The following is a 20953-nucleotide window of genomic DNA, read 5'->3' as shown; positions in this document are numbered from 1 at the left end:
GCATTAACGTGAATTGCATCTAATACTTCGCGAGATATCGATGTGATCAAGCAAGACGGGCATGTCAAGGGAGGAACTCTCGAAAACCATTTATCCAGGGCCAGTACTCCACGCCGGGCTAAACAAGACGGCGGGTCCTCGCTAATCTCACGTGGTTGACGTAGCTTCGAGATCTCGAATTCCTTAGCGTTCCAGATGTTCCACAACGGTATCCAAGCCGATTGGGCTGGAATGATCGTGCCATCTCAAATCAGTGTCGAAGAATCCCCCGAAGGATGTCAAACGTGGCTAGAATGAAGAGTAGCTTCGCCAAATGCAGAGCAAGAGACTAATACCGCTCTTCCGAATACCAACAAGCCTGAAGCGTAGCGTCTGTGCTGCTACCTCGCCGAAGTGACCGCTTAATCAGTGATGGGGCAGACTCGCGTAGCAATGTTCATGCAAGTCTTTTAAAGTTCAAACAACGTGGCTTTCCATAGTGTTCGGAAGACGCAATCCTCATAGCTCCTGTTGATACAGCTCTTCGTCGGTGCCATCTTTCCGAGGGTTCGCATAACTGTCATCAACGCCCTGGGCAACCCAATCATCCCTGATCAGTCTAGCAACGTTTTTCCCGCTCAATGCACTCGTCTCCATGGTGCTGATAAAGCTCTCGATTCCGCTGGTATACCACAGTCCATTGTCTAGCTTGATCTCCTCAAATGTCACGCGTGGGTATTCGCGTGGGTATGAGTACCACAGTTTGTGGTGTATCCAGCTCACCGTGCCATTTACATCGCCGTGTTCGGCTTCCTCGTTTGAGACATGTTGGCCAAGGACGCGCGAGAGGAAGGTGGCGTTCACACGGGCAGGTGAGAAGATCTTGTAGATGTATTCCAATCGAAGTGGGGAAGATCCCGGGTTGATACCAGCATCGGATATGGATATGCTGAAGAAGTTGGGCGACCCGACACCATCCACCGGGACCTCAGACGGGGGTAGCGTGGTAAGGACGTATTGCGGTACAGGTGTCTCAGGCCCAAGGTTGAAAGCTTCTGGGTCCAATCGGAAGGGCGAGGCGAACAGGGTAGTGTACAGTTTCGCATAGGGGATCTCATCGGGAATGTGCTGTGGCGCGGGTTGGATAACAAGATCCGAATACTGAAGAGGGGATGCGAGGATGACATCGTCGAAGACCGATGTGTGGCCGGTACTTGCGGTAACTTCATAGCTGCCATCGTGCTGCTTCGAAATCTGGGCGACAGAAGTGTTGAGGTGGACATTGGCGCGAGAGGTTTTCAGCATATGCGCAAAGATCTGCCAGTTGCCTCCTTCAATCTGCATTGCTCCGTTTGTTGCCATGCAAACCATTGTCTCCAAGCCGTGAATATAAGGCAAGTTCGAGGCGTAGTTGACCCGGGTGCTGGCTTGGATAATCTCCTTGGAGAACGCTTCCCCGATTCCATTCGTCCTGAGGTACTGTTCCCCTGTCACTCCAGTGGCTTCCAACAAGCCCACACGCTCGACGGCGTCACTCAAGCTCTTCCACGGAAACACCGGTTCATCATACATCTCGAAGAACTTGCCCACGGCACTCTTCATCAGCCTGTTGGTCCAAAGCGGCGCAGCGCCATATCTCCACAGTAGCTTCGCCTTGTCCCACCAAGTATCACCAGCTTTCGTCACTACGACGAATTCCTGTCCATTCCAAATGCCTAAATCAGGCATTTCCATTTGCGCTGCGAGATCTCGTGCTCCAGCAGTAGATAAGTTGAATTCCTCCTTGGCTTTCACCATTATTCGATTGCTCTGTACAAAGATGCTGCCGCCCAGCTCTACGGATATCGTCGGATCGTTCCATGGGTTCACAGTCGTTGTGCGGCCGCCGACAAAGTCGTTGCGTTCGAAGACGGTGATGTTTGTAGGGATGCCTGCTTCGGCGGCATATTGCGCGAGATGGTATGCAGCGGATGAGCCACCTGCACCTGCACCTTCTCGGAGTCAGCATTTGTGATAGATCTTTCGGGGGTTATGGACTCACCTATGATTGCTACCTGCTTTACGTGGTGAGCCGGATCATTGGGTGTGAGAGCAAGTGCAGAGGGAAGCACCGAGGCAAGGCGCAACCACCGCGTCATCATGTTTACTCCTTCAAAAAGGCCGTGCCGCTTATATGTATGTTCTGGATCAAGTGTGAGGAATGAAGAAGCGTCGTCAGGTTCAAGTGATGTCGCAGGTCATGGTGGTGCGAAGGACGAAGGTTGGTATGGAAGGGCGCGGCAACGGTGATGATGGTGACGCGGCATGGATCAGCCAGCGGCAGCTACGAATAAGCATCTGAATAGAACATCGTACTCGTGCAACAAGACGATGTGAGTAAGGGATTATTCACGTATGATTATTCGTCGCGAATTCGTGTATTCAATCTTATTCAGTAAAAGCGACAGATGAGGACCGGGCGACGCGCAGGGGTTCGCGTTGACACGTGCTTGAGCTCGATACCTAGGCACACTCCCGAGGTCGATTTTTAAGGCCGCGCTGTGCCAATAGTCATGTTGCGGCCAATTCACTCAGCAAAACGCTAAGAGGTAATCGAGAGTGGATTTCTTAACGCTATAGGTGAACAAACCGCCCGAAAAATGATGCTAACCGTATAGTAAACCGAAAGGATTCCTTGTTACACCGTACTCCAAACGTGCCGCTAATCCAACGTGTACTTGCCCATGGCTCGTATCATAAGTATCGTGAGATGGTCATTATCCATGTTTGGGCTTACCCACCTTATTACACTTCTCCAGAATTACGATTACTTCCCCTCGACAGTTCATACAGCAAACTTGACCGTCCGCTTCGTGGTCTCGATCTTGTTGACAGGCATGACTTCCCGTTCAACTGTCACTTCCCGCGAAGGCGTGTCTCGCACACCCCTTCGCCGTCTCTCACTACGTTTCGCTCTCGCCTCGCGAGTCTCACGTAGTTTCCACTCGGTCAACTGTTGTCGCCGCTTCTGCGACCTCGCATATGCTAATGCTGGTGTAGGCTTGAAGCCAATCCCGTTGAGTCCAGTACCGTCATCATCTGGGTCAGTCGAAGGATCGACCAAGTGTCCCGTGATCTCGCTATCTCGCCACGTGAGAGCCGACATTGAGGGCGACGGCGATCTAGCCCGAGGGCGGGGTTGCGAAGAAGAGGGGTTTTGCGCGCGCGACCTCTGCTTTGCAGCTGCATGCGACTGCAGGGTCGTGGGTATAGGCGATGAGACGAAGCTGGTGTGTTGGGCAAAAGAAGCGATATCTGGCAACAAGCGGGGTTGCGACGCCTGAGGGGTCTCTGGTATCACCCGAGAGAGGTCCAGCTCAGTCGTCACAGCGACAGTATCCAAGTCTTCCCCATCTGTATAGCGGCTGAATTTCTCGCGTATGGTATATGTATCTGATGCAGTTCCACTGTCTACCCTCATGGCATCGAGCTTCGGCTTCTTGCTTATCACATCGTCGGTTGGCGTGAGCGGGGACATGGGTATTGCCGCGAGTGCAGCGAGGTTCATACCTCGCAGCTGATCTGCGACTACATTTCGTGGGCTATCGGGACCTGATGAGGGCGCGGGGCTGCTTCGTGGCGGTGCTGATGCGGGACGCAGGGCGAGGGCCGTGTTGAGCAGCGGGACAGGCGGAGGTTGATCGCGCTTGCGCTTCGGGGATGGATGCGCCAGTTGCGTAGGCATGTCGCCGGTGAATAGGGTACCAGAATTACATCGGGGACTGCAGGTAAAGGATGTTGGTGGAGTCTACAACGGTATTGTTGTTGTGTGGAAGAGCAACAGCAAGCAAATCGCACATGATCGCCGGTTACGCGAATGTGGGGCAGATGCACTGGCCCGCTGTAGGGCTGAAAGACACCCTGGCCCGCACCACTGCACGCACATGTGCGCTGCGGTCCGACTCTTGCTGTCATTGCCATGGTTGTATGCAGGTGCACCTCTGTCGCTGTATTTGGTTTGTTCGTTTCGTGGTCGTAATCTCCCATGTTGATTTACACTCCAAAATAGGCCTAGCCAGTTTACGCTTCCCTCGCCTGCTGCTGCCTGATCCAGTTGCTGGCGCTGTCCGTTGCTAACATCCCTCTTACCCGGTCCAAGTTCTGGTGTATATCTAGTCCTTGCCTTCACAATATTAACGTGAGAGACTCTAATCATTCAAAGCGTCCACTCCGGTTCCCAGCACTCCACGCCAAAGGAGTAGTGGCGCAAACGACATTCACCTGGAAGTACATTGGGATATCGGCAGATTTCTACTTAGACAACGCTGGTGGTAGTTCTTGCCCCCATCTTCCGCCTTCCAAAAACCATGGAACAAAGCTCCATCCTCGGCTTCCTCAAGAAGCCGGGGTCATCACGACCGGGTCCCTCTCGAACAGAAAACACTCGTCCCGGTGAACCTTACCAGCGTCACAACACCAATCGTCCAAAGCACAACATATCTAACCACAACCGCGCACCTAACCGCCGACGCAATATGGCTCTCAAACAAGTCGCCGATGAGACCAAGTCGGTTCTCCCAAGTATCCTATCGAAAGTCCCGTCCAAGTTCAATGCCGAGTGGGCCACTCTCGAGACTATAAATCATCAAGATGGGTCTACTCTCCCCAGAGAACGGTGCCCGGGCATCAAGAAACCATGCATCATCGAAGTACTCAACATGGATTCCTTTGATGCAGCAATACAGCTTGAGCCCAACCATACCGTCCGGCAGCATTGTAGCATGAAGAAAACGGACATGGATGCGGAGGACAACAAGCCTGCGATCGCTCCCAAGTCCGACATCAATGCCCCAAAGCAGGACGTGACCACAGAGGACGCTCCAGGAAAACTTCAAGACCCCGAAGTCAAGAAGCAAGCCGGAGAAATCATTCTGCCCATGCGAGCCCGCCCAGTCGCCGTACTTAACCTCGCCTCTGAGCGATCACCCGGCGGCGGCTGGCAGAAAGGGGCTCTCGCTCAAGAAGAATGTCTCTGTTACCGTTCGTCGCTCTACCTCACGCTAGACGGAGAGCAATACTACCCAATCCCCGCTCTCGCCGCTATATACTCACCCAACGTGGTCATCATCCGTAACGCCATGTCCGACGGCCATGAACTGCTCGAATCCACGCATCCCATGGACCTCCCTGCGCTTTCCGTCATCAGCGTTGCAGCCCTCCGTCAACCACCTCTGTCAGACGATGGCAGTACATTCAAGCACATCGGCGCGAGGGCTCATACCAAGAACAACGTCCGCCTCATATTGCGCGTTGCTGCTCGACATGGACACACGAAGCTTGTGCTGGGCGCGTTAGGTTGTGGCGTGTATTCCAACCCACCAGCGGAGGTTGCCAATTGCTTTCTTGAGGTCCTATGGGAACCGGAGTTTCAGGGAGGATGGTTCGAGAAGATTGTGTTTGCCGTTCTGGACAATGTACGGGGACCGGATGGTGGCAAGGATGGAACCGGTAACTTCGGTGTTTTCTATCGGATTCTGCATGGACAGGTTGTGTAATGAGTGATGGAGGACAGCTTTGGATCATCAGCAACTTGTGTGTGGTTTCGTTACAGGCGTATGAGTCGGAAGCAATACGCAAAGGGTATCGCTAAACCTGATGTGGATAGTTGACGGGAACGTATTCATAGAGGGCGTTACGTGGCAACAACACGGATAACGGCAGAGCATTCACAGCGATTACAGTATCAACATAGCATTAATCAAGTAGCAAGCATTGGCCCCATAGGGCAGATCTCTTTGAATTCTGATGACACCGGGAGAAATAGGTTGGTATCATGATGCAGGTATATGTACAAGAACGCAAAGATGCAAAGCACTCCATTACCCTTCGACTGTTCAAGCTCCCACGTCTATGACTTGAAGGTTTTGCTACGTCCTGCGACTTCTTTCTGCGCCCTCGGCAGTCCCTTGGGTGCATCCGTCATACCTGAGAAGGGCGCAAAGCTCGAGTTCTTCTTTTTCTTGTCCTTTTTCTTCTTCTTCCCATCTCCGTCTTCGGCATGCAGTACTGATTTCGCGTTCGCGTAGTCAAAGGCAGGCTCGTCGCTGTGGTTGAGACCTGCGGCATGGGCAGCAGCATCGTCCTTCTTCTTTTGTTTGCGTGCCGCTTTCCTAGCGGCTTTCTCACGTACGCGGATGGCATCCGGTGTCTCTTCAGGTGCGTCTAGCATGATCTCGTCGTTGGTCATGGGATCAAGGGCCAGGGCAGTGGTCGACTCGTCTTCTACCGCGTCTCCTCGCTTTCGTTTGCGACCACCAAGATGCTTGACAACGAATGTGTCGGTTCGTTGGTCTTCGGCTGGTCTCTCTTCTTTCGGCACAAAGGTGTGCTGTGGCTTCTCTGCTTTTGGTGTAGCTTGGGCCGTTCCATTTGAATCAGCAAATACTTGGGCGGTGAGAGGTGGTAATGGTAGAGCAAGTCCGATGTCGATGGTTGGTATTTCCGGCTGTTGTGGCGCCTGGTTTGCCTTCCAAAGTTCGCCCCAAAATTCTGAAGAGGAAGCTCGGGTAGCTGGAACTGCTACAGTGCTTTGAGGCACAGAGGCCTCAACAGCTGGTGCTGCAGTCACCTCTGCTACCTTGATCGCAGCGTCTGACTCGGCCCTTTCCGCCCTCTGCATGTCGGCAATCGTCTGGAGCACGTTGTGCAGCTCCGGTCCATTGACACCCTCCTCTTTAGCCTTGGCAATGACAGCTACAAGCTCATCTGCATGCGCTCGAATGATATGCGATACGTGTTGGATTGCGTTGAAGAGCGCAACCTTGTCCACAGGTATCATACGAGCTATGGTGAATACGGCGTGGTTGGGCATAATGAAAAGCGGACTTTCATCTTCTTTCCGGCTGAGGTCGTCTCTCCATCTATGAACGGCGCGGAAGACAGAGAACTGTTGGGGGGTAAACTGCACAGGCGTGCGTGAGACGAGCTTGTACCAACCAGCAGTTCCAAGACCCATCTCGGTATCGTATACAGGGTGTTCGTAGCGTTGCAAGGCCGTCTCTTTCGACTTTTGAAGTACATCTTGGACCTTGTTCTTGTCTGGGTTAGAGAAGTCAGACTTCTCGACTAGCTCGTTGCGCATGTTGTCGTATATGTATAGGAGGAAGTGGGTATCAGCGCGTGCGTATTCGAAGAGTTCCTTGCTGAGCGGTCTCACGCGCCAATCTGCGAGCTGGTACTGTTTCTGGGCCGTAAACTGGACATGCCTTTCGAGTAGATATGCCAGACTGGCACCAGGGTAACCAAGGGCCCTAGCAGCATGGTACGTGTCAAAAAGACCAACGACATATAGTCCTAGGTCTCGCTGAAGCCAGACAATGTCCATGTATGCACCGTGTAGAACCTTCAGGATGCTGGGATCGGCGAACACCTCGTTCAGGCATTCGAGCTTCCGCCGCCAGGGCTTCAAAGTGTCGACTATCCAGTCCTTATCGCGTGTGCTTATCTGCATTAGTGAGACCATGCCGATGTATGAGCGGTTGTCGTGGTGTTCCAGATCGATGGCGATTTCCTTTGCAGTCTTTAGCTCGGAGAGCATCGTAGCTAATGCTTCAGGAGTATCGACCAAGGTTGCGGTGGTAGTTTCGAAGGGAGGGTATTGCTGCGGCTCGGAGTGCTCGTATACGGTCGAAGGATACTCGTAGGTTTCAATCTCGGTCTGGTATGGGTGGGGGTATTGTTCCCGTCCGCGCCTGTCCTTGAATGTCTGCAAGCATTCTTCTAGCGGGATCTTCGCATGCGGCTTGGACGTGACCAGCGGGCGGAAGCCGCCAGTTTCGCTGTTGCTAGGCGCATGCTCGAATTTGAGCTGCGGCTTCGCGATGATCTTCTTGTCGGCAATGTTGGGGCGTGGTTTCACAGGTGCCTGCGGACGCGTTAGATGATGCGCCTCACTTTCCGTGTGGGCGCTCCTTACCTGCTCCGTCGCGGGACTCAAGCGCTTCACGACGCCCGTGTACTCATCGAGACTGGTGTCGGCCTTCTCAAGCAAGCTGTCGATGACATCAACAACCCCCCTCCAATTGGCGTCTATGGCTTCGACGTCGGGCAGCTTGGGACCTACAGCGTCCGAGCTCGCAGCAGCATTCTCGAGAAGCCGCTGCGCGAGATGAAGGAGGCGCGCATTCTGGGCGTCGAGCTGCGTGCCAGCGTCCGGGTTCAGCGATCGTTGGAAGGGAATGTCTGCGCCGCCTATGAGGGAGGCAGACTTGGTGGTCGACTTCAGGGCGGCCGCGATTTCTGTCTGGAGCGTCTTGAAGGAATCCATGGCGAGTTTAGTGTGCGCTCATCCTCCGCGGTGGTGTTCGATGACGCGGTCTACGGTGGCGTCTCGCTTGGATGTCGTAGGTAGGGTTGGTGTGGAGAGGAAGCGCGTGTCGCAAGTGTTTAGAGAAAGAAACCTTCAATGATCTTCGCTAGCGCGCTTTCCCTATCGATAGCCGCGCGACCTTCACCAGACCCTCGGCCTCCAGTCATGCGGATCAGCGCCATTGCTCAACCACCACCTGTATTTTCACCAACATGTCCGCCTCATTAGCACCGGAATGCAACGAAGTCAAAGAGTGAGCGTGCGCGTTGTTGGTGTTGTTGCTGCAACCCGCTGACACAGGCCAGACGCTACGATAACTGCTTCCTCAAGTGGTACAGCGAAAGTACGCAGAGCATCAACAAGGCACCAAGTACAAGTACCTACACATTCTGACAACGTGCAGAGTTCTTGCGAGGCACTGCTACAACCGACGAATGTAAACCGATATTCGAGCAGTATGAGAAGTGTCTTTCAGTCAGTCACGCAGCCAACTCGATGCTTGGCCTTGCACCTAGCTGACTTGTTGAATAGCGAGCTCTGAACGAGCGAGGCATCGACAAAATGTTGAAGGAAGTGCGAGACGACAACAGGGAAAATGATGCTGAGCACATGAAGCCAGTGCGGACGTTCTTCCCAGTGGCATAGAAGTGAAGCTAACAACATCCAGAACCGATGATCCCTCAAACATGCTCTATCGTATTTCGTAGAAGTATAGACATATTCAGGCGCATCCACCTCATCAAGTGAGTTTGAAATCTTTGATCCCCATGCAGTGGGCATTCTGTACAAAATCGAGGAAGAAAAGCTCATGGGCATGCAGAATTTCGCATTAGCGTCTCCATACCATACCATACCTTGCCGGAATAACCAATTGTCTTCGTCCATATATACTTTTATCATGTATAAATATTCCCGAATGTTCTCGAGGTTTACCGCATCAACAATGCACCAACATTGCTGGTCGGGCCGCTTCGTACATGTGCGCTAGGCCCCCGAATGACGACATAGTGCGAGATCCATGTATCTCGGGAATGCATCTCATCCGCTCTCCCAGCTCCACTGAGTCCACCCCGTGCTCCCACAACTTTATAAAGCCCTCTCCTTCGCTGGCTCAATTCGATGGTCAACTACCTCTCTGTCCCTGAATCAAGCATGGCTACCAAAGTTGGTCTCGGCGTCCCAATGCCGCTCCTCGCTCCTGCGACTGCTACATGGGCTTTCCCATTCGCGGCTTACTACCTTTTCCTCCAAAATCGCATTGTCTACCACCGTATCACCTCGAAAACGTAGGATAAGCTGCTCATCCGTAACAAACCTTCACTAACGTTGACGACAGCTTCATGGGTGACAAATCGGACGAGTCGAAAGGCACCACTGATCCACTCTACGTTGCCTCACGCGCGCAGCTAAACTTCACTGAGAACGTGCCCCTCGTCCTTGGTATCGCACTTCTCGCTGAGCTCAACGGAGCCAACAGGTAATCTCACCAGACCAGGACCACAGAACCCACCTAATTCGTTCATCAGGTCCTACATAAACTACGCACTTGGAGCTCTGTTCGCATTCCGTGTCAGTCACGCTGAGCTTGGCTTGATGATCAACGAAGCCAAGGGGCCCGGAAGAATTGTTGGTTTCTACGGCACCCAGGCTGTACTGGCAGGTATTGCTGGATACGCGACGTATCTGATCACGGATTACTGGATGATTTGAGCAAAAAGACGTGCATGTAGCGGAATAGTCGTCCTTCAGGGTTGGCAAAAACAGACGATGGAAATAGACACTACAAATGAAGTTTTGTTTCTAGTGAAACCCATTGACCATGCATGTGCGTATATAGGTCGACATAGAGACTCGAGGAAACATGTGAAATGAGGCGCATTACGTAGCAGCTGCGGTGGCGCCAAGGCATGCGAAGTAGGCGGACAGCTGCCGCGATCCCAATCCCCACCAATTCTTAAGAACATAGGTTACAGATACAACCAGCCTCGACGGACGCGTCCCTACCCTCTCGAACCTCGGAATCGTCCTCCTCTCCTAGTCTAGAGCCTCAGCAACCAAATCCTCCGGCGGCGCAATGGAGGCAGCGTCTGCGCGCATGGCCGCCCGGGATCGTTACGGCGCATTCGGAGAGGCACCCAGTTCACCACTGCAGCGCTACATACGTATGCACAACGTAACCACGCCCGTGCAAGGCAGAGCTGACCTGGCAAAAAATAGTACAAGCTTGCGATCCGCAAAACTTTGAGCCTAATCTGGCCCTGAACCTCGAGATCTCCGACCTGATCAACAGCAAGAAAGGCTCCGCGTAAGATCAGGCCACGCTACCACTACCGGCAGCAGGCTAACTACGTCCCAGGCCCCGGGAAGCAGCTGTTACCATCGTACACTATGTCAACCACCGCAACCAGAACGTGGCACTCCTCGCGCTCAATGTACGCCCACGCTGCCCCGCCTCAGACACCGTATAGCTCACCACAAGATAGCTCCTAGACATCTGCGTCAAGAACTGCGGCTACCCATTCCACCTTCAGATCAGCACAAAGGAATTCCTCAATGAGCTCGTCCGCCGATTCCCCGAACGTCCACCTGTGCACTCGACGCGTGTGCAGAACAAGATCCTCGAGCTGATAGAAGAATGGCGGCAGACGATATGTCAGACATCGCGGTACAAGGACGACTTAGGCTTCATAAGGGATATGCACAGACTGCTGAGTTACAAGGGCTACATCTTTCCCGAAGTGCGCAAGGAAGATGCCGCCGTCTTAAACCCTAGCGATGTACGTACCCGCAATCCTGCCGGTCGAAGCATATGGCTGACAAAGCGCAGAATCTCCGATCAGCAGAAGAAATGGCCGAAGAAGAGCGAGAGGCACAGTCCGCGAAGCTTCAGGAGTTAATTCGTCGTGGTGGACCCGCGGATCTGCAAGAAGCGAACAAGCTCATGAAAGTCATGGCCGGATACGATACCAGGAACAAAACGGATTGGCGCGCAAAGGCTGCCGAAGAAGTCGGAAGAATACAGCAAAAGGCAAAGATACTCGAGGAGATGTTACAGGGCTACAAGCCGGGCGATCAGATCAAAGAGGGCGACGTCTTTGAGGTATGCCAACTGAGGTAGTAGGCAAGCGACATTGGCTGACCAGATGACAGGAACTTGCCAACGCTCTCCAAAACGCGCAGCCGAAGATCCAGAAGATGTGCGAAGAGGACTCCGAAGACCACGAAGCTGTAGCGAAGCTCTTCGAAATCAACGATAGCATACACCGGACAATAGAGAGATATAAGCTTTTCAAGAAAGGCGACATCGAGGCGGCGAATAACATTCCTCAAGGTACACTTGGTCGCAGTGGTGCTGGTGTATCACAGGGTCCCAACAACACGTTGAACCTGATTGATTTCGGCGACCCAGAGCCCGCGCCTCAGATAGCAGGATCGTCGCAGACTTCCCAACAGCCAGCTGCGGCAGGCAATGCTCTCGAGGACGATTTGCTGGGCTTGTCTCTAAGCGGAGATACATATGGACAATCAGGCAGCATATCTTTGGGAGGCTCAAACGGCTCAGGTCAGTCATGTTATCACAATGAGTATCCGTCTACTAACGCTCACTAGTTTTGGGCATGTCTGGTATGGCTGTGCCACAATCGCAAAAGGCATCCAACCAAGCTATCACCGATCTCTTCACAGCAGCGCCAAAGCCTACGCAATCCCCAATCACGTCCCCTCCTCAATCTGCATTCTCTCCTCCCCCAGTGCAACCAGCTAGGACACCTGATCCTTTTGCGGCCCTAACTTCTACACCACGGCAAGGATCGCCTTTCCAATACCAACAATCCATCAAACCACCACAACCTGCATCCGGTGCTGTCGACCTGTTAGGAGGCGGGGTGTCTGCACCGACGACTAACCTGGCACAAACCAGTGCTGCGAACGATGACGATGAGTGGGACTTTGCCTCATCTGTACCTGATACGTCCAAGGAGATCTCCGTTACCAACACGAGTATCAATGTCCTCTTCAACGTTTCGAGAGAATCGGACACCACGCTGCTGATTCAATCGCGGGTGTCGAATAATACACCACTTCCAATCTCCGGTTTGACCTTTCTGTTGGCGGCGTCTAAGGTAAGTTTTATAGCTACGAATGCAGGGTTATGAGTTAACAACCGCTAGGGCGCGCAACTACAGCTGGAGCCACAATCTGGTGTCAACCTTGGACCGAACCAAAAGTTTGGCATTACTCAGAACATCCGAGTAACCAACGTGCAAAGAGGGTCAGGGACCAGTGTCAAGATGAGGTGGAAGGCTGCGTATTCTCTTGGTGGACAGCAGAAGAACGAAATGGGGGAGATTTCGAGCCTTGGTGTTTCATAGCTTTCGCGACACAGCTGCCAGATCCACGAACTCGTAAAGCACAAATGAAGTACTTGCCGCGATCTGCACAATGAGTTCCATGCAGCGATACTTTATGGGCTAAGTGACGCGATCCACCTTTGGCGCGTAACTGATCAAACAACGTCATTGCACTAGCGCGCCTTATCGATTACGATGTTCAAATGTTATTCCACTCACTCTTGCCCCGCCACTCTGCAACTCACTCAGCCCCAAACCGCAAAACACCTTTATTGCAAGACCTACCAGCAAGTCACCATGGTCCGCCACAAGAAAGACTTCAAGGGCAACAACAAATTCCGAAACCCAGCGAAAGCACGCGCGCCTCCTCGCCCCCGCCGCGCATCAGATGCAGAAGAAGAGGAGAACGACGGCGCCAACCCGAGACCTGCGAAGCCCGAGTTCAAAGCCGCATGCTGGGACCTCGGACACTGCGATGCGAAACGCTGCTCTGGCAAGAGGCTCATGCGCCTGGGCATGATGCGCGAGCTTCACGTAGGGCAGAAGTTTGCTGGTGTAGTGGTCAGTCCGAAGGCGAAGAAGATACTGAGTCGCGAAGACAAGGATCTGATGGAGCAATACGGCGCTGCGGTCGTAGAAGCCAGCTGGAAGAGGATAGACGAAGTCCCATTTGGCAGGATAGGTGGCAAATGCGAACGCCTACTTCCGTACCTTGTCGCCGCGAATCCAACAAACTACGGTCGTCCTTGGCGATTGAACTGTGTCGAAGCTCTGGCGGCTTGTTACTATATCACTGGACACCCTGAATGGGCCGAGTCGATCCTCTCGACTTTCTCCTATGGTCAAGCGTTCTTGGACATCAATGCCGCACTGCTCAAGCGTTACATGGCGTGTGAAAACGAAGAACAAATCAAGAAGGCTGAGGAAGTCTGGCTAGAGAAAATAGAGCGCGAGTACAACACGAGTCGCACAGAGAAAGAGGATGGCGTGGAAGAGGACGTCTGGGCGGGTGGAAACATGAATCGGCGGGTTATCGACGAATCAGATGAGGATGAGGATGAGGATGAGGATGGAGAGGAAGAAGACGAGGTTGACCCGCGAAACCCGTATAACATCCCGGAATCTTCAGACGATGAAGAAGAGATGGCTGAGCTAAGGCGCCGTGTCTTGGCATCGAAGCCCTTTACCAACCCTGCACCAAAGGATGATGAAGATGAAGGCGAGGGCGACAAGAAGGTACCCGAACGCATACCTCAAACGGAACCTGCACCGGAGAATGCCAAAGCCGAAGTGGAGGACGACAGCGAGCCCGCGGAAGGCGATGCAGATGATGATGAATTCGATAGCTTCATGGCAGCGCAACCTACCACGGACCGTACAGGCATAAGCAGCAAGCAGAGATCAAAGGCCATGGATGGCAAGTACAAGGCCACCTTCTCGAGTGGCAGTGTAAAGGCACCCAGTGGACGCGGCTACCAATAGTTCTCAGCCTCGTAGCTTCTACTATAGTAAGAAATGTGAACAATTCTGTCGGATTGGGAAACTGCTGCAAACGTTTACCTAACCGGTTATCGTTAGGTTGTCGTTCTGGGACTAGTTCGAGCCTAGGCAGCCGAGGGCGATCGTTTCGTGCGACAAACTGCATTCGCGAAACACCACTCCAAACATCGTCGTTTGACGATGCGATGCGCGAGCGATAAACTTTGGACGTAATTACTCATAGTATCCTTCATGCCTCACGAACGGTCGTTTGCGACTAGCCCCCGCGGTTTGAAGCTGCATCGATAACATTGTGGCGGCACTTGCACCGGCTGCTGCAGGCAGCGCAGCGAAAGAGACGAAAATCAACAGTTCTCTCGACGCCATTGACTTTACTCCGACTTGTGAGCATCGCATTGATTCCTCTCGTTGTTGTCACATGAATACAAATGTCCATATTAGTCTCACTACCCGAGCACCGTATCGCCACCAGTCGAGTTGTCTCGCAAGTCACTAGGGCTAAGCTTTCCGGCAAATCCGTCCCAGATGCGCAAACTAAACGTCCTGCCTGACGTTTGAAACCAGATTCGAAAAGAAGCATTGCCGTCAGTCGAGCAATCTCTTGGCCGACACCATACCTGTAAGGACACAGGTCTCGTCGAGTGACACGGGCGTATCAAGAAGCCATAGCAAGTTTTGTGTGGGCCTCCTCAGTCCGAAGGGGTTGAAAATGCCTGAAGGCTATGTAACTCCATACTCCGGAACATCTTGCCATCAATTCTTGGAGCACGACACGAAACCCCATTGACCGGATCGGGATACGCCGGACCAAAAGCCGAAGTCATGGTACGAGACGCGAAGTTCATAATAAGCTGCTGTGCCACAACTGACTGTTCGAGTACCTTTCTGCTGCAGCAAGTCTGGTCAGTTGCTCCGCCATTCTCTCGCTCTTCTTTTAGTAATCTTTCTTTCCCTCTTATTACTTAATACTTTCCAAGCCCAGGTGGCTTTTTTTACTACCAACATGACGTCCGGTACTGTCTCTTCCCTCGTTCTCCTCCTCTTGAGCTGTACACAGGTGTTCGCTCAAACAGGACAAACGCAACAAGTGTCTTACAACCAAGTTCTTAATCTCAATGGCGATGTAAGTAATTCATGTTTGCGAATAGCCGCAATGGCATCGGACTAATGGATGTAGATGAAACTCAACTCATTCCAATTCCCCGACCGCTCTAGGGTCGAGACATTCTCCCAGAAACAGCAGCAGATAATCGTTAATCAACAAACACCTGCCATCCCCGCCAACCAGGTCACAGGAACGACTGGTCAGTCTTTCGTCGCTGTCTCGCCGCAATCCATGATCATCAGCACAAATGGCGCTACCGATCTAGTTGGTGGCCAGATCGAGATGGCCATGACCATGCAGAACTTGCAGGGCGCTGCGGTGCAGCCGGACAACACCTATGTGGCTATGCTGTCACCCGACCGTCAGTCCTGGATGATCCAGGAGACTATGAGGAGTGTCAACACCACTGATATGACGGTCCGCATGGTCAAGCGTACTCAGATGGACGGTGAGTACATGGTTGTTGGCCGCCAGACTGTTGAAACCAACACTCTGGTCACTCCTTTCGGTAGTGATGGCAGCACCTCAGTGGCAATTCAGGGTACCGGTCTGCAAGAGAACGAGTTCCAGGATGGCTTCAGGATGTCTACCCGTGCTACTCAGCCCATGACCATGAACGTCGATGTCAAAGATGGTGTTGACTCTGGTATGCTTGCTGCTCTTCAGGGCCAGGCCCCGGTCAACGACTACCGTTACTCGGTCACAACCAACCTGGCTGCCGTCACTCCGGATCTGAACCAGCAAGTCACCGTCATTCAGATGCCCCGTAAGTCATTGTTCCTTTCATTCGCATCTGAGGCTAACAGAGATATAGTCAACCCTGTCCGTATCCAGAAGATGATGCAAGCCATGGGAGTCCCCCCTACTGGCCAGGTCGCAGTCGCAGTCGCCCAGCGCGGTGTTCTCCAGAACCCCGGAGGTGCAACAGGGAACCTCGGTGGAGCCGCTGGTGTAGCCGCTACCCAGCGCCGTGGTCTCAGCCGCGACGAGTTCAGACAGGAGGTCGCCCGCCAGATCCAACAAGGCACACCGCAGACCGTACCGCAGGGCACACAACAGGGTACACCTACCAACGGCAACAACCCTGTCGCAGCTCAGCTTCTTCTTGCGCCTACCTTCACCCCAATCCAGGCCAATGCCGTTCTCGACCAGACCAACATGCGCATTGCCGTTCCCGTCCGCCAAGTTGATGGAGAGTACATCCTTACGATGCAGATGATGGGCGGTGCGCAAGCCGCTCAGCCCGCCCAAGCCCCTCAAGCTGCCGCGCCTCAGCCTGCCGCTGCAGAGGGACAGACGCCCACTGCTGCTGAGCCTGCTACATCTTCTAGTCTGACGCCTGCCAGTGAGGCCCCCGCAGCCGCTGCTAGCCCAACCGAGCTTAAGCCAACTCCTGAGGCCGAGAAGCCAACAGCCGAAGGCGCAAAGCCAGCTGCTGAAGGAGCAAAGCCGTCCACTGAGGGTGAGAAGAAGCCATCGACCGAAGGTGAGAAGCCAGCCCTTGAAGGCTCCGCCTCAAACAGCACCTTGGCCGCCAAACCGGAGCGCCGCGCGGAGACCAAAGCCTCCAGCACTGACAAATACGGTGATGTCAAGGCCCCCAAGGGTATGATCATTATGACCATGAAGGAGGTTGACAGCATGGTTGCCGCCGTTACTTGGGGTGGCCAGGTCGCCATTACCAAGATGATGAACGAGTACGTCAAGGAGCAGACTGGCAAAGGCATGGCACCTATGAATGCTACTGAGACTGCGGCGGGTGGTGTCAAGATTACCCTCTGAGCTGGATCGATGTATGGATACGCGGTAATGCATGGGTAATGGTGGCTGTGTTCCCATGTCGAAGAGGGAAGATGGTTGTTAATAGTATCGTTAGTTGGGGCTTGATGTCCTTTCTTCCGCATGGTCGGAAGGTTTATTAGTTGTACATAAAATTGACGAACAAAAAGCGTACCTTCACGTTCTGCACGCATCTGGCTCGAAGCTGTTCATGAAGATTCTCATTGTCGCCATGGCCTTGTGTTACTGGCTTCTACATTTCGTCGCATGCGCCGCTCGGCTACATGAGCTCCCTTTCTGTGCAGTGAGAGAAGAGAGACTCTAACCCTCACTCTTTCGACGATGCACCCTTCTTCTCTTCTGTCGACTCGCCTCCCTCCCTCTCTTTCCTCCGTTGTGCAACATCCCAATTGTAAACCCGCGCGAAGGCGACCTCGAGTGTCTGTAATTGTGTCAGCTGCATACTCTCCAGACCACTTGGAGAATACGTACTGTGATCTGTTCACGTAGAAAGTCCAAGTCCTCCTCACAAGTGCCCAGACTCTGTTTCGCGGTCGACAGTTTCGATTGCAACAGCTCTTCGGCTTCGGGTATGGAGTATGAGAGCATAACGTTGGCGCCGAGCCACAGGTAGACTTCGTCGGTAGGGGGAACTTCAGCTTTGGCGTAGAGTGTGTCGTTGAGTTCGAAGGTGGTCTCGAGAGGCTTTGCGTCGTCTTTCCGCGACTTCAGGAAGCGCACTGTCTCGAGTGTCTTTTGGATGTCGGGGATCTTGTCCTTGAGACCTGCGGCTCGCCGTTGGGTGTTTTGCTGCATGAATTGGTACTTTCTGGGGCGGCGTATTAGGTATCGCTATCTATAAGGAGGTGTCTGGCTGGGTTGGGCGTACGAGATCATCTCTTTGAAGTTGTTGATAGTCTTCTCCACATCTGCGCGGTCGGTGACATAGTCCTCAACCTGCTGATGTTAGATCCACGCATCCCAAAGGCGGAGGGACTTCGAACCCGGTCTATGAAGGGCGCAACGGGTATACCGCGAGGGTTCGCTGGGAGGCTGTCAGAGATGTGTGAGCGTATCGGCGAAGTTGGGAGGCATACTTTCGGGACCACTACCAGATGATTAGCTATAGTTTGAAGAGTTGCTGCAGTACTCACCTCCCACCTTTGGCTACATCAGCCATTGCGAATTGAAATTATATGCGTCAGCGTCGTTCGCGCTGCTCGCGTTCAAGGTTTCGCGTCTCGGAGAAAATGCCCCGCTATGCCCGCGTTCCTTGGCGGGACAGCTGCCCCCTCCGCCCCTCCGCCCCTTGAGACCCCAAATCCCTCCGCCCCGCCCCAGCGTTCTTCACATCTCGCCCGTCGCCCGACCTGGCTAGCCGGCTTATGCAAGCATACCGGCCGATCTGGCTAATAATATATGATCTCACCACCTAGCATCGCTTGCATGCCACGCCCCTGCCGTACGCCTGGTACACTACTGAACGCTACACGGGTAGCACCTCGTTATCATCAGCATCAGGATTACGAAAAGACTCCATTCTCCTGGGATTCGATGGGAGAGCACGGATCCCCCTATCCGCAGCTAGCCGCCACGATAATGAGGTCGTTGTACATACAGCACGGCAGCTCGACGGCCTCGGGTTCGGTCATAATCAAGCCAACTGCCACATCTGTGGCTGGAGCTCATGCAGTACGTACCTCATCCACTGGTATCCCATGCCTCTATCGCATACACGGATAGCAAAAGGTCTAGCGCAACGGGCGGCCATACTTTCTGCCCTATGGAGACAGCAATCCGCAGCCCTGGTCGTCTCATCGAGGACTATCGAAAACTACTGCAAGGCTAACATCATGTAAGATGCGACCATCGATGCCTGTGAACTACTCAGCCAGGCAAAACCGAACCAATCGCTCCCCGTCCCGCCAACTCCTCGTCGCGCCATAAGGCTGTCGTATCGTTACAAGCCACAAACTTAATCATCGTAAAGAAAATATGGGCTGTATTACGCTCAAGGCTGCGACCAGCGGTTGCAGCCGCCACTGTTGAGTGCGCTTCAGGAATAGCTGCTTACGGCCTTGCAGATGCGCGTTCGGACCTCCTCACTATTCTCCGAGCATATCATTCTGGCGTATCCTCGCCGACCAAGCGTTTCTGCCAGCGCATTGGACCATTGCCCGTATCCTCGATGCATGCCTCCGAGTCCAATCCATTGGTCAGCGAATACTGCTACACTGTACACTGGCTAACCATTGCTTTCTTTCGTCCCGAGCTAAATACGGATTGAACAACGCAAATCCGTTCAGGACACACGGCCTAGTAGCGTTCGGGTCTTCGCAGCATGAGATCTAGTCCTGTCTCGTTAAGGCCAAGGATAGCACTTATGCTTCATGCATCAGGGTCACATCCTAGAAGTGATTATAGATCGGCAGATATGTTTCGATCGTCCGCTTCTGGAAAGCTACTGTGCATCAGAGAAGGTATTCGATATTGATCATCGTGGTGATCATCATCATTCAGCCCGCGGCGCATGCGGCGATGCAGCTGTCAGACCGGTTCTCGGGACTGCAGGTCGGATTGGCTCTGATCGACATTCCTGCTCTGGGCGTGTCTTGACTTCATGTACCCACGTCACTCTTGGTACCGTTGCAAAAGAACATCTGCAGTGAGATGGCTGAGTAGCTGGTCAGCGAGGCGCCCTGCACGTTACTGTGATGGCATGACGTGGCGGGCGCTCGCTTGCCAGCTGAGGAACGCGGGAGCGATGTGACAGCCAACTTTCCACTTGAAGCTTGACTCAGTGGCAGGGCTCAGGTAGCCCCGTAATGAATAACGTACGGTGAGATGCGGAAATCCTGCTGCCCCGCGATAGCGAACTTGAGCGCTTCCGGGGTTTTACCCAGCCTGCTTGCGGAGTTTGGAGAGTGGCAGGCGCCCGGCAACTTCGCTCCAGATACCATGTTTCCGGAAATGCACCTTGGACGCTGTGCGACGCGTGAGATCAGGGTTTATGACTGCATACATTTACTTGTGATAACAGTGTTGCAGTCACGTGAACCGGAACAGCTGAGTAGATGCTTGGCTGTTTGCGGGCAACGGGAATCGGAAGAAGGGACCACTGAAATGTTCCCAATCCGTCGCACAGCACGGTTCAGTATGCCGAGAATTAACCTGTTCTGCTCAGCTTGAAGTACATCCCCACCACAAACCTCCAAGCGAAGACGGAGGGATGCGCCGCATCCATTGAGAACAATGCGTAGGTCACCATGTGCGAAGCACGCATTTATCGGACGTCATTCACTTTGCACCGCGGCGATGCACGAAGGGTTAGCAACTCGCTAGCTTCTCGATCCGAGATGTGTAATGCGGTACCCTATAGTGGTCAAAGTATGGAACTGCAGTTCGCGACTTTCCCGTTTCGGTACCGGGCCGAAAGAACGCTGAACAACAACATAGGCATCATCAAGCTCAGTATCTTTTGCGAACCCATATTGCATCTCAATTTATGCAGGGCGCCACGAACCAGGCCCCTGATGCAGAGTCGCCAACCAAACCACCGGCCAGTCATTCAGAGCCTCGCACGTCGGTCCCGAACTTCTTCATATCCAGAAACCATGTGCAGTAGAACGCCCGCTATACGATGGCTGATCGTCCGGAGATGCAAAGATATGTTTGCAACCGCCCAACGGCGTTCCCGTCGGACCGCTGTTGCATTGCGCATGGGAAGAGACCCTTCACTGCGGACTGGGGCCATCTGGATCGTGCTAGACAAAGCTTAATCTATCTCGCATGAGCGGTTGTGTGGTTGACGGGATAACGGGTAGGTTATCGACATGTGCGATTTGAGGATCGAACATGCACGGATTTATCCGCGAGTCGGGTGGTTCGTTGTAC

The 20953-nt window shown here is 53.3% G+C and overlaps 8 protein-coding genes across 8 annotated transcripts; 4 read left to right on the top strand and 4 right to left on the bottom strand.

The window, feature by feature from the left end:
* Window positions 1–498: 498 nt before the first annotated feature.
* On the bottom strand, window positions 499–2117 carry J4E79_003367 (uncharacterized protein; the record flags this gene model as incomplete). The annotated part of the gene is made up of 2 exons (XM_049352262.1): window positions 499–1970; window positions 2021–2117. 2 exons carry the CDS (start codon window positions 2115–2117, stop codon window positions 499–501), a joined length of 1569 nt encoding a protein of 522 aa, XP_049213733.1.
* A 686-nt stretch (window positions 2118–2803) lies between these two features.
* On the bottom strand, window positions 2804–3703 carry J4E79_003366 (uncharacterized protein; the record flags this gene model as incomplete). The annotated part of the gene is made up of 1 exon (XM_049352261.1): window positions 2804–3703. The coding sequence occupies one exon, from the start codon at window positions 3701–3703 to the stop codon at window positions 2804–2806; it is 900 nt and encodes a 299-aa protein (XP_049213732.1).
* Window positions 3704–4493: 790 nt separating this feature from the next.
* On the top strand, window positions 4494–5513 carry J4E79_003365 (uncharacterized protein; the record flags this gene model as incomplete). The annotated part of the gene is made up of 1 exon (XM_049352260.1): window positions 4494–5513. One exon carries the CDS (start codon window positions 4494–4496, stop codon window positions 5511–5513), a length of 1020 nt encoding a protein of 339 aa, XP_049213731.1.
* A 353-nt stretch (window positions 5514–5866) lies between these two features.
* Window positions 5867–8284, bottom strand: J4E79_003364 (uncharacterized protein; the record flags this gene model as incomplete). Its single annotated transcript, XM_049352259.1, has 2 exons — window positions 5867–7882; window positions 7934–8284. 2 exons carry the CDS (start codon window positions 8282–8284, stop codon window positions 5867–5869), a joined length of 2367 nt encoding a protein of 788 aa, XP_049213730.1.
* Window positions 8285–9445: 1161 nt separating this feature from the next.
* On the top strand, window positions 9446–10036 carry J4E79_003363 (uncharacterized protein; the record flags this gene model as incomplete). The annotated part of the gene is made up of 3 exons (XM_049352258.1): window positions 9446–9612; window positions 9663–9803; window positions 9853–10036. 3 exons carry the CDS (start codon window positions 9446–9448, stop codon window positions 10034–10036), a joined length of 492 nt encoding a protein of 163 aa, XP_049213729.1.
* A 364-nt stretch (window positions 10037–10400) lies between these two features.
* Window positions 10401–12696, top strand: J4E79_003362 (uncharacterized protein; the record flags this gene model as incomplete). The annotated part of the gene is made up of 8 exons (XM_049352257.1): window positions 10401–10488; window positions 10544–10631; window positions 10683–10758; window positions 10810–11103; window positions 11154–11426; window positions 11477–11888; window positions 11936–12447; window positions 12496–12696. 8 exons carry the CDS (start codon window positions 10401–10403, stop codon window positions 12694–12696), a joined length of 1944 nt encoding a protein of 647 aa, XP_049213728.1.
* Window positions 12697–12972: 276 nt separating this feature from the next.
* J4E79_003361 (uncharacterized protein) lies at window positions 12973–14157 on the top strand (the record flags this gene model as incomplete). The annotated part of the gene is made up of 1 exon (XM_049352256.1): window positions 12973–14157. The coding sequence occupies one exon, from the start codon at window positions 12973–12975 to the stop codon at window positions 14155–14157; it is 1185 nt and encodes a 394-aa protein (XP_049213727.1).
* A 3230-nt stretch (window positions 14158–17387) lies between these two features.
* Window positions 17388–18239, bottom strand: PRF1 (peptide chain release factor 1; the record flags this gene model as incomplete). Its single annotated transcript, XM_049352255.1, has 5 exons — window positions 17388–17501; window positions 17552–17888; window positions 17949–18016; window positions 18064–18112; window positions 18214–18239. The coding sequence occupies 5 exons, from the start codon at window positions 18237–18239 to the stop codon at window positions 17388–17390; spliced, it is 594 nt and encodes a 197-aa protein (XP_049213726.1).
* Between the last annotated feature and the right edge of the window lie 2714 nt (window positions 18240–20953).

This window comes from Alternaria viburni, assembly GCF_023758015.1.
Source record: "Alternaria viburni strain BMP 2772 chromosome Unknown scaffold_5, whole genome shotgun sequence".
In the NCBI taxonomy this organism is placed as follows: domain Eukaryota; kingdom Fungi; phylum Ascomycota; class Dothideomycetes; order Pleosporales; family Pleosporaceae; genus Alternaria; species Alternaria viburni.
The sequence above is the reverse complement of the archived record's forward strand: the minus strand, read 5'-3'. Positions and strand labels throughout refer to the sequence as shown.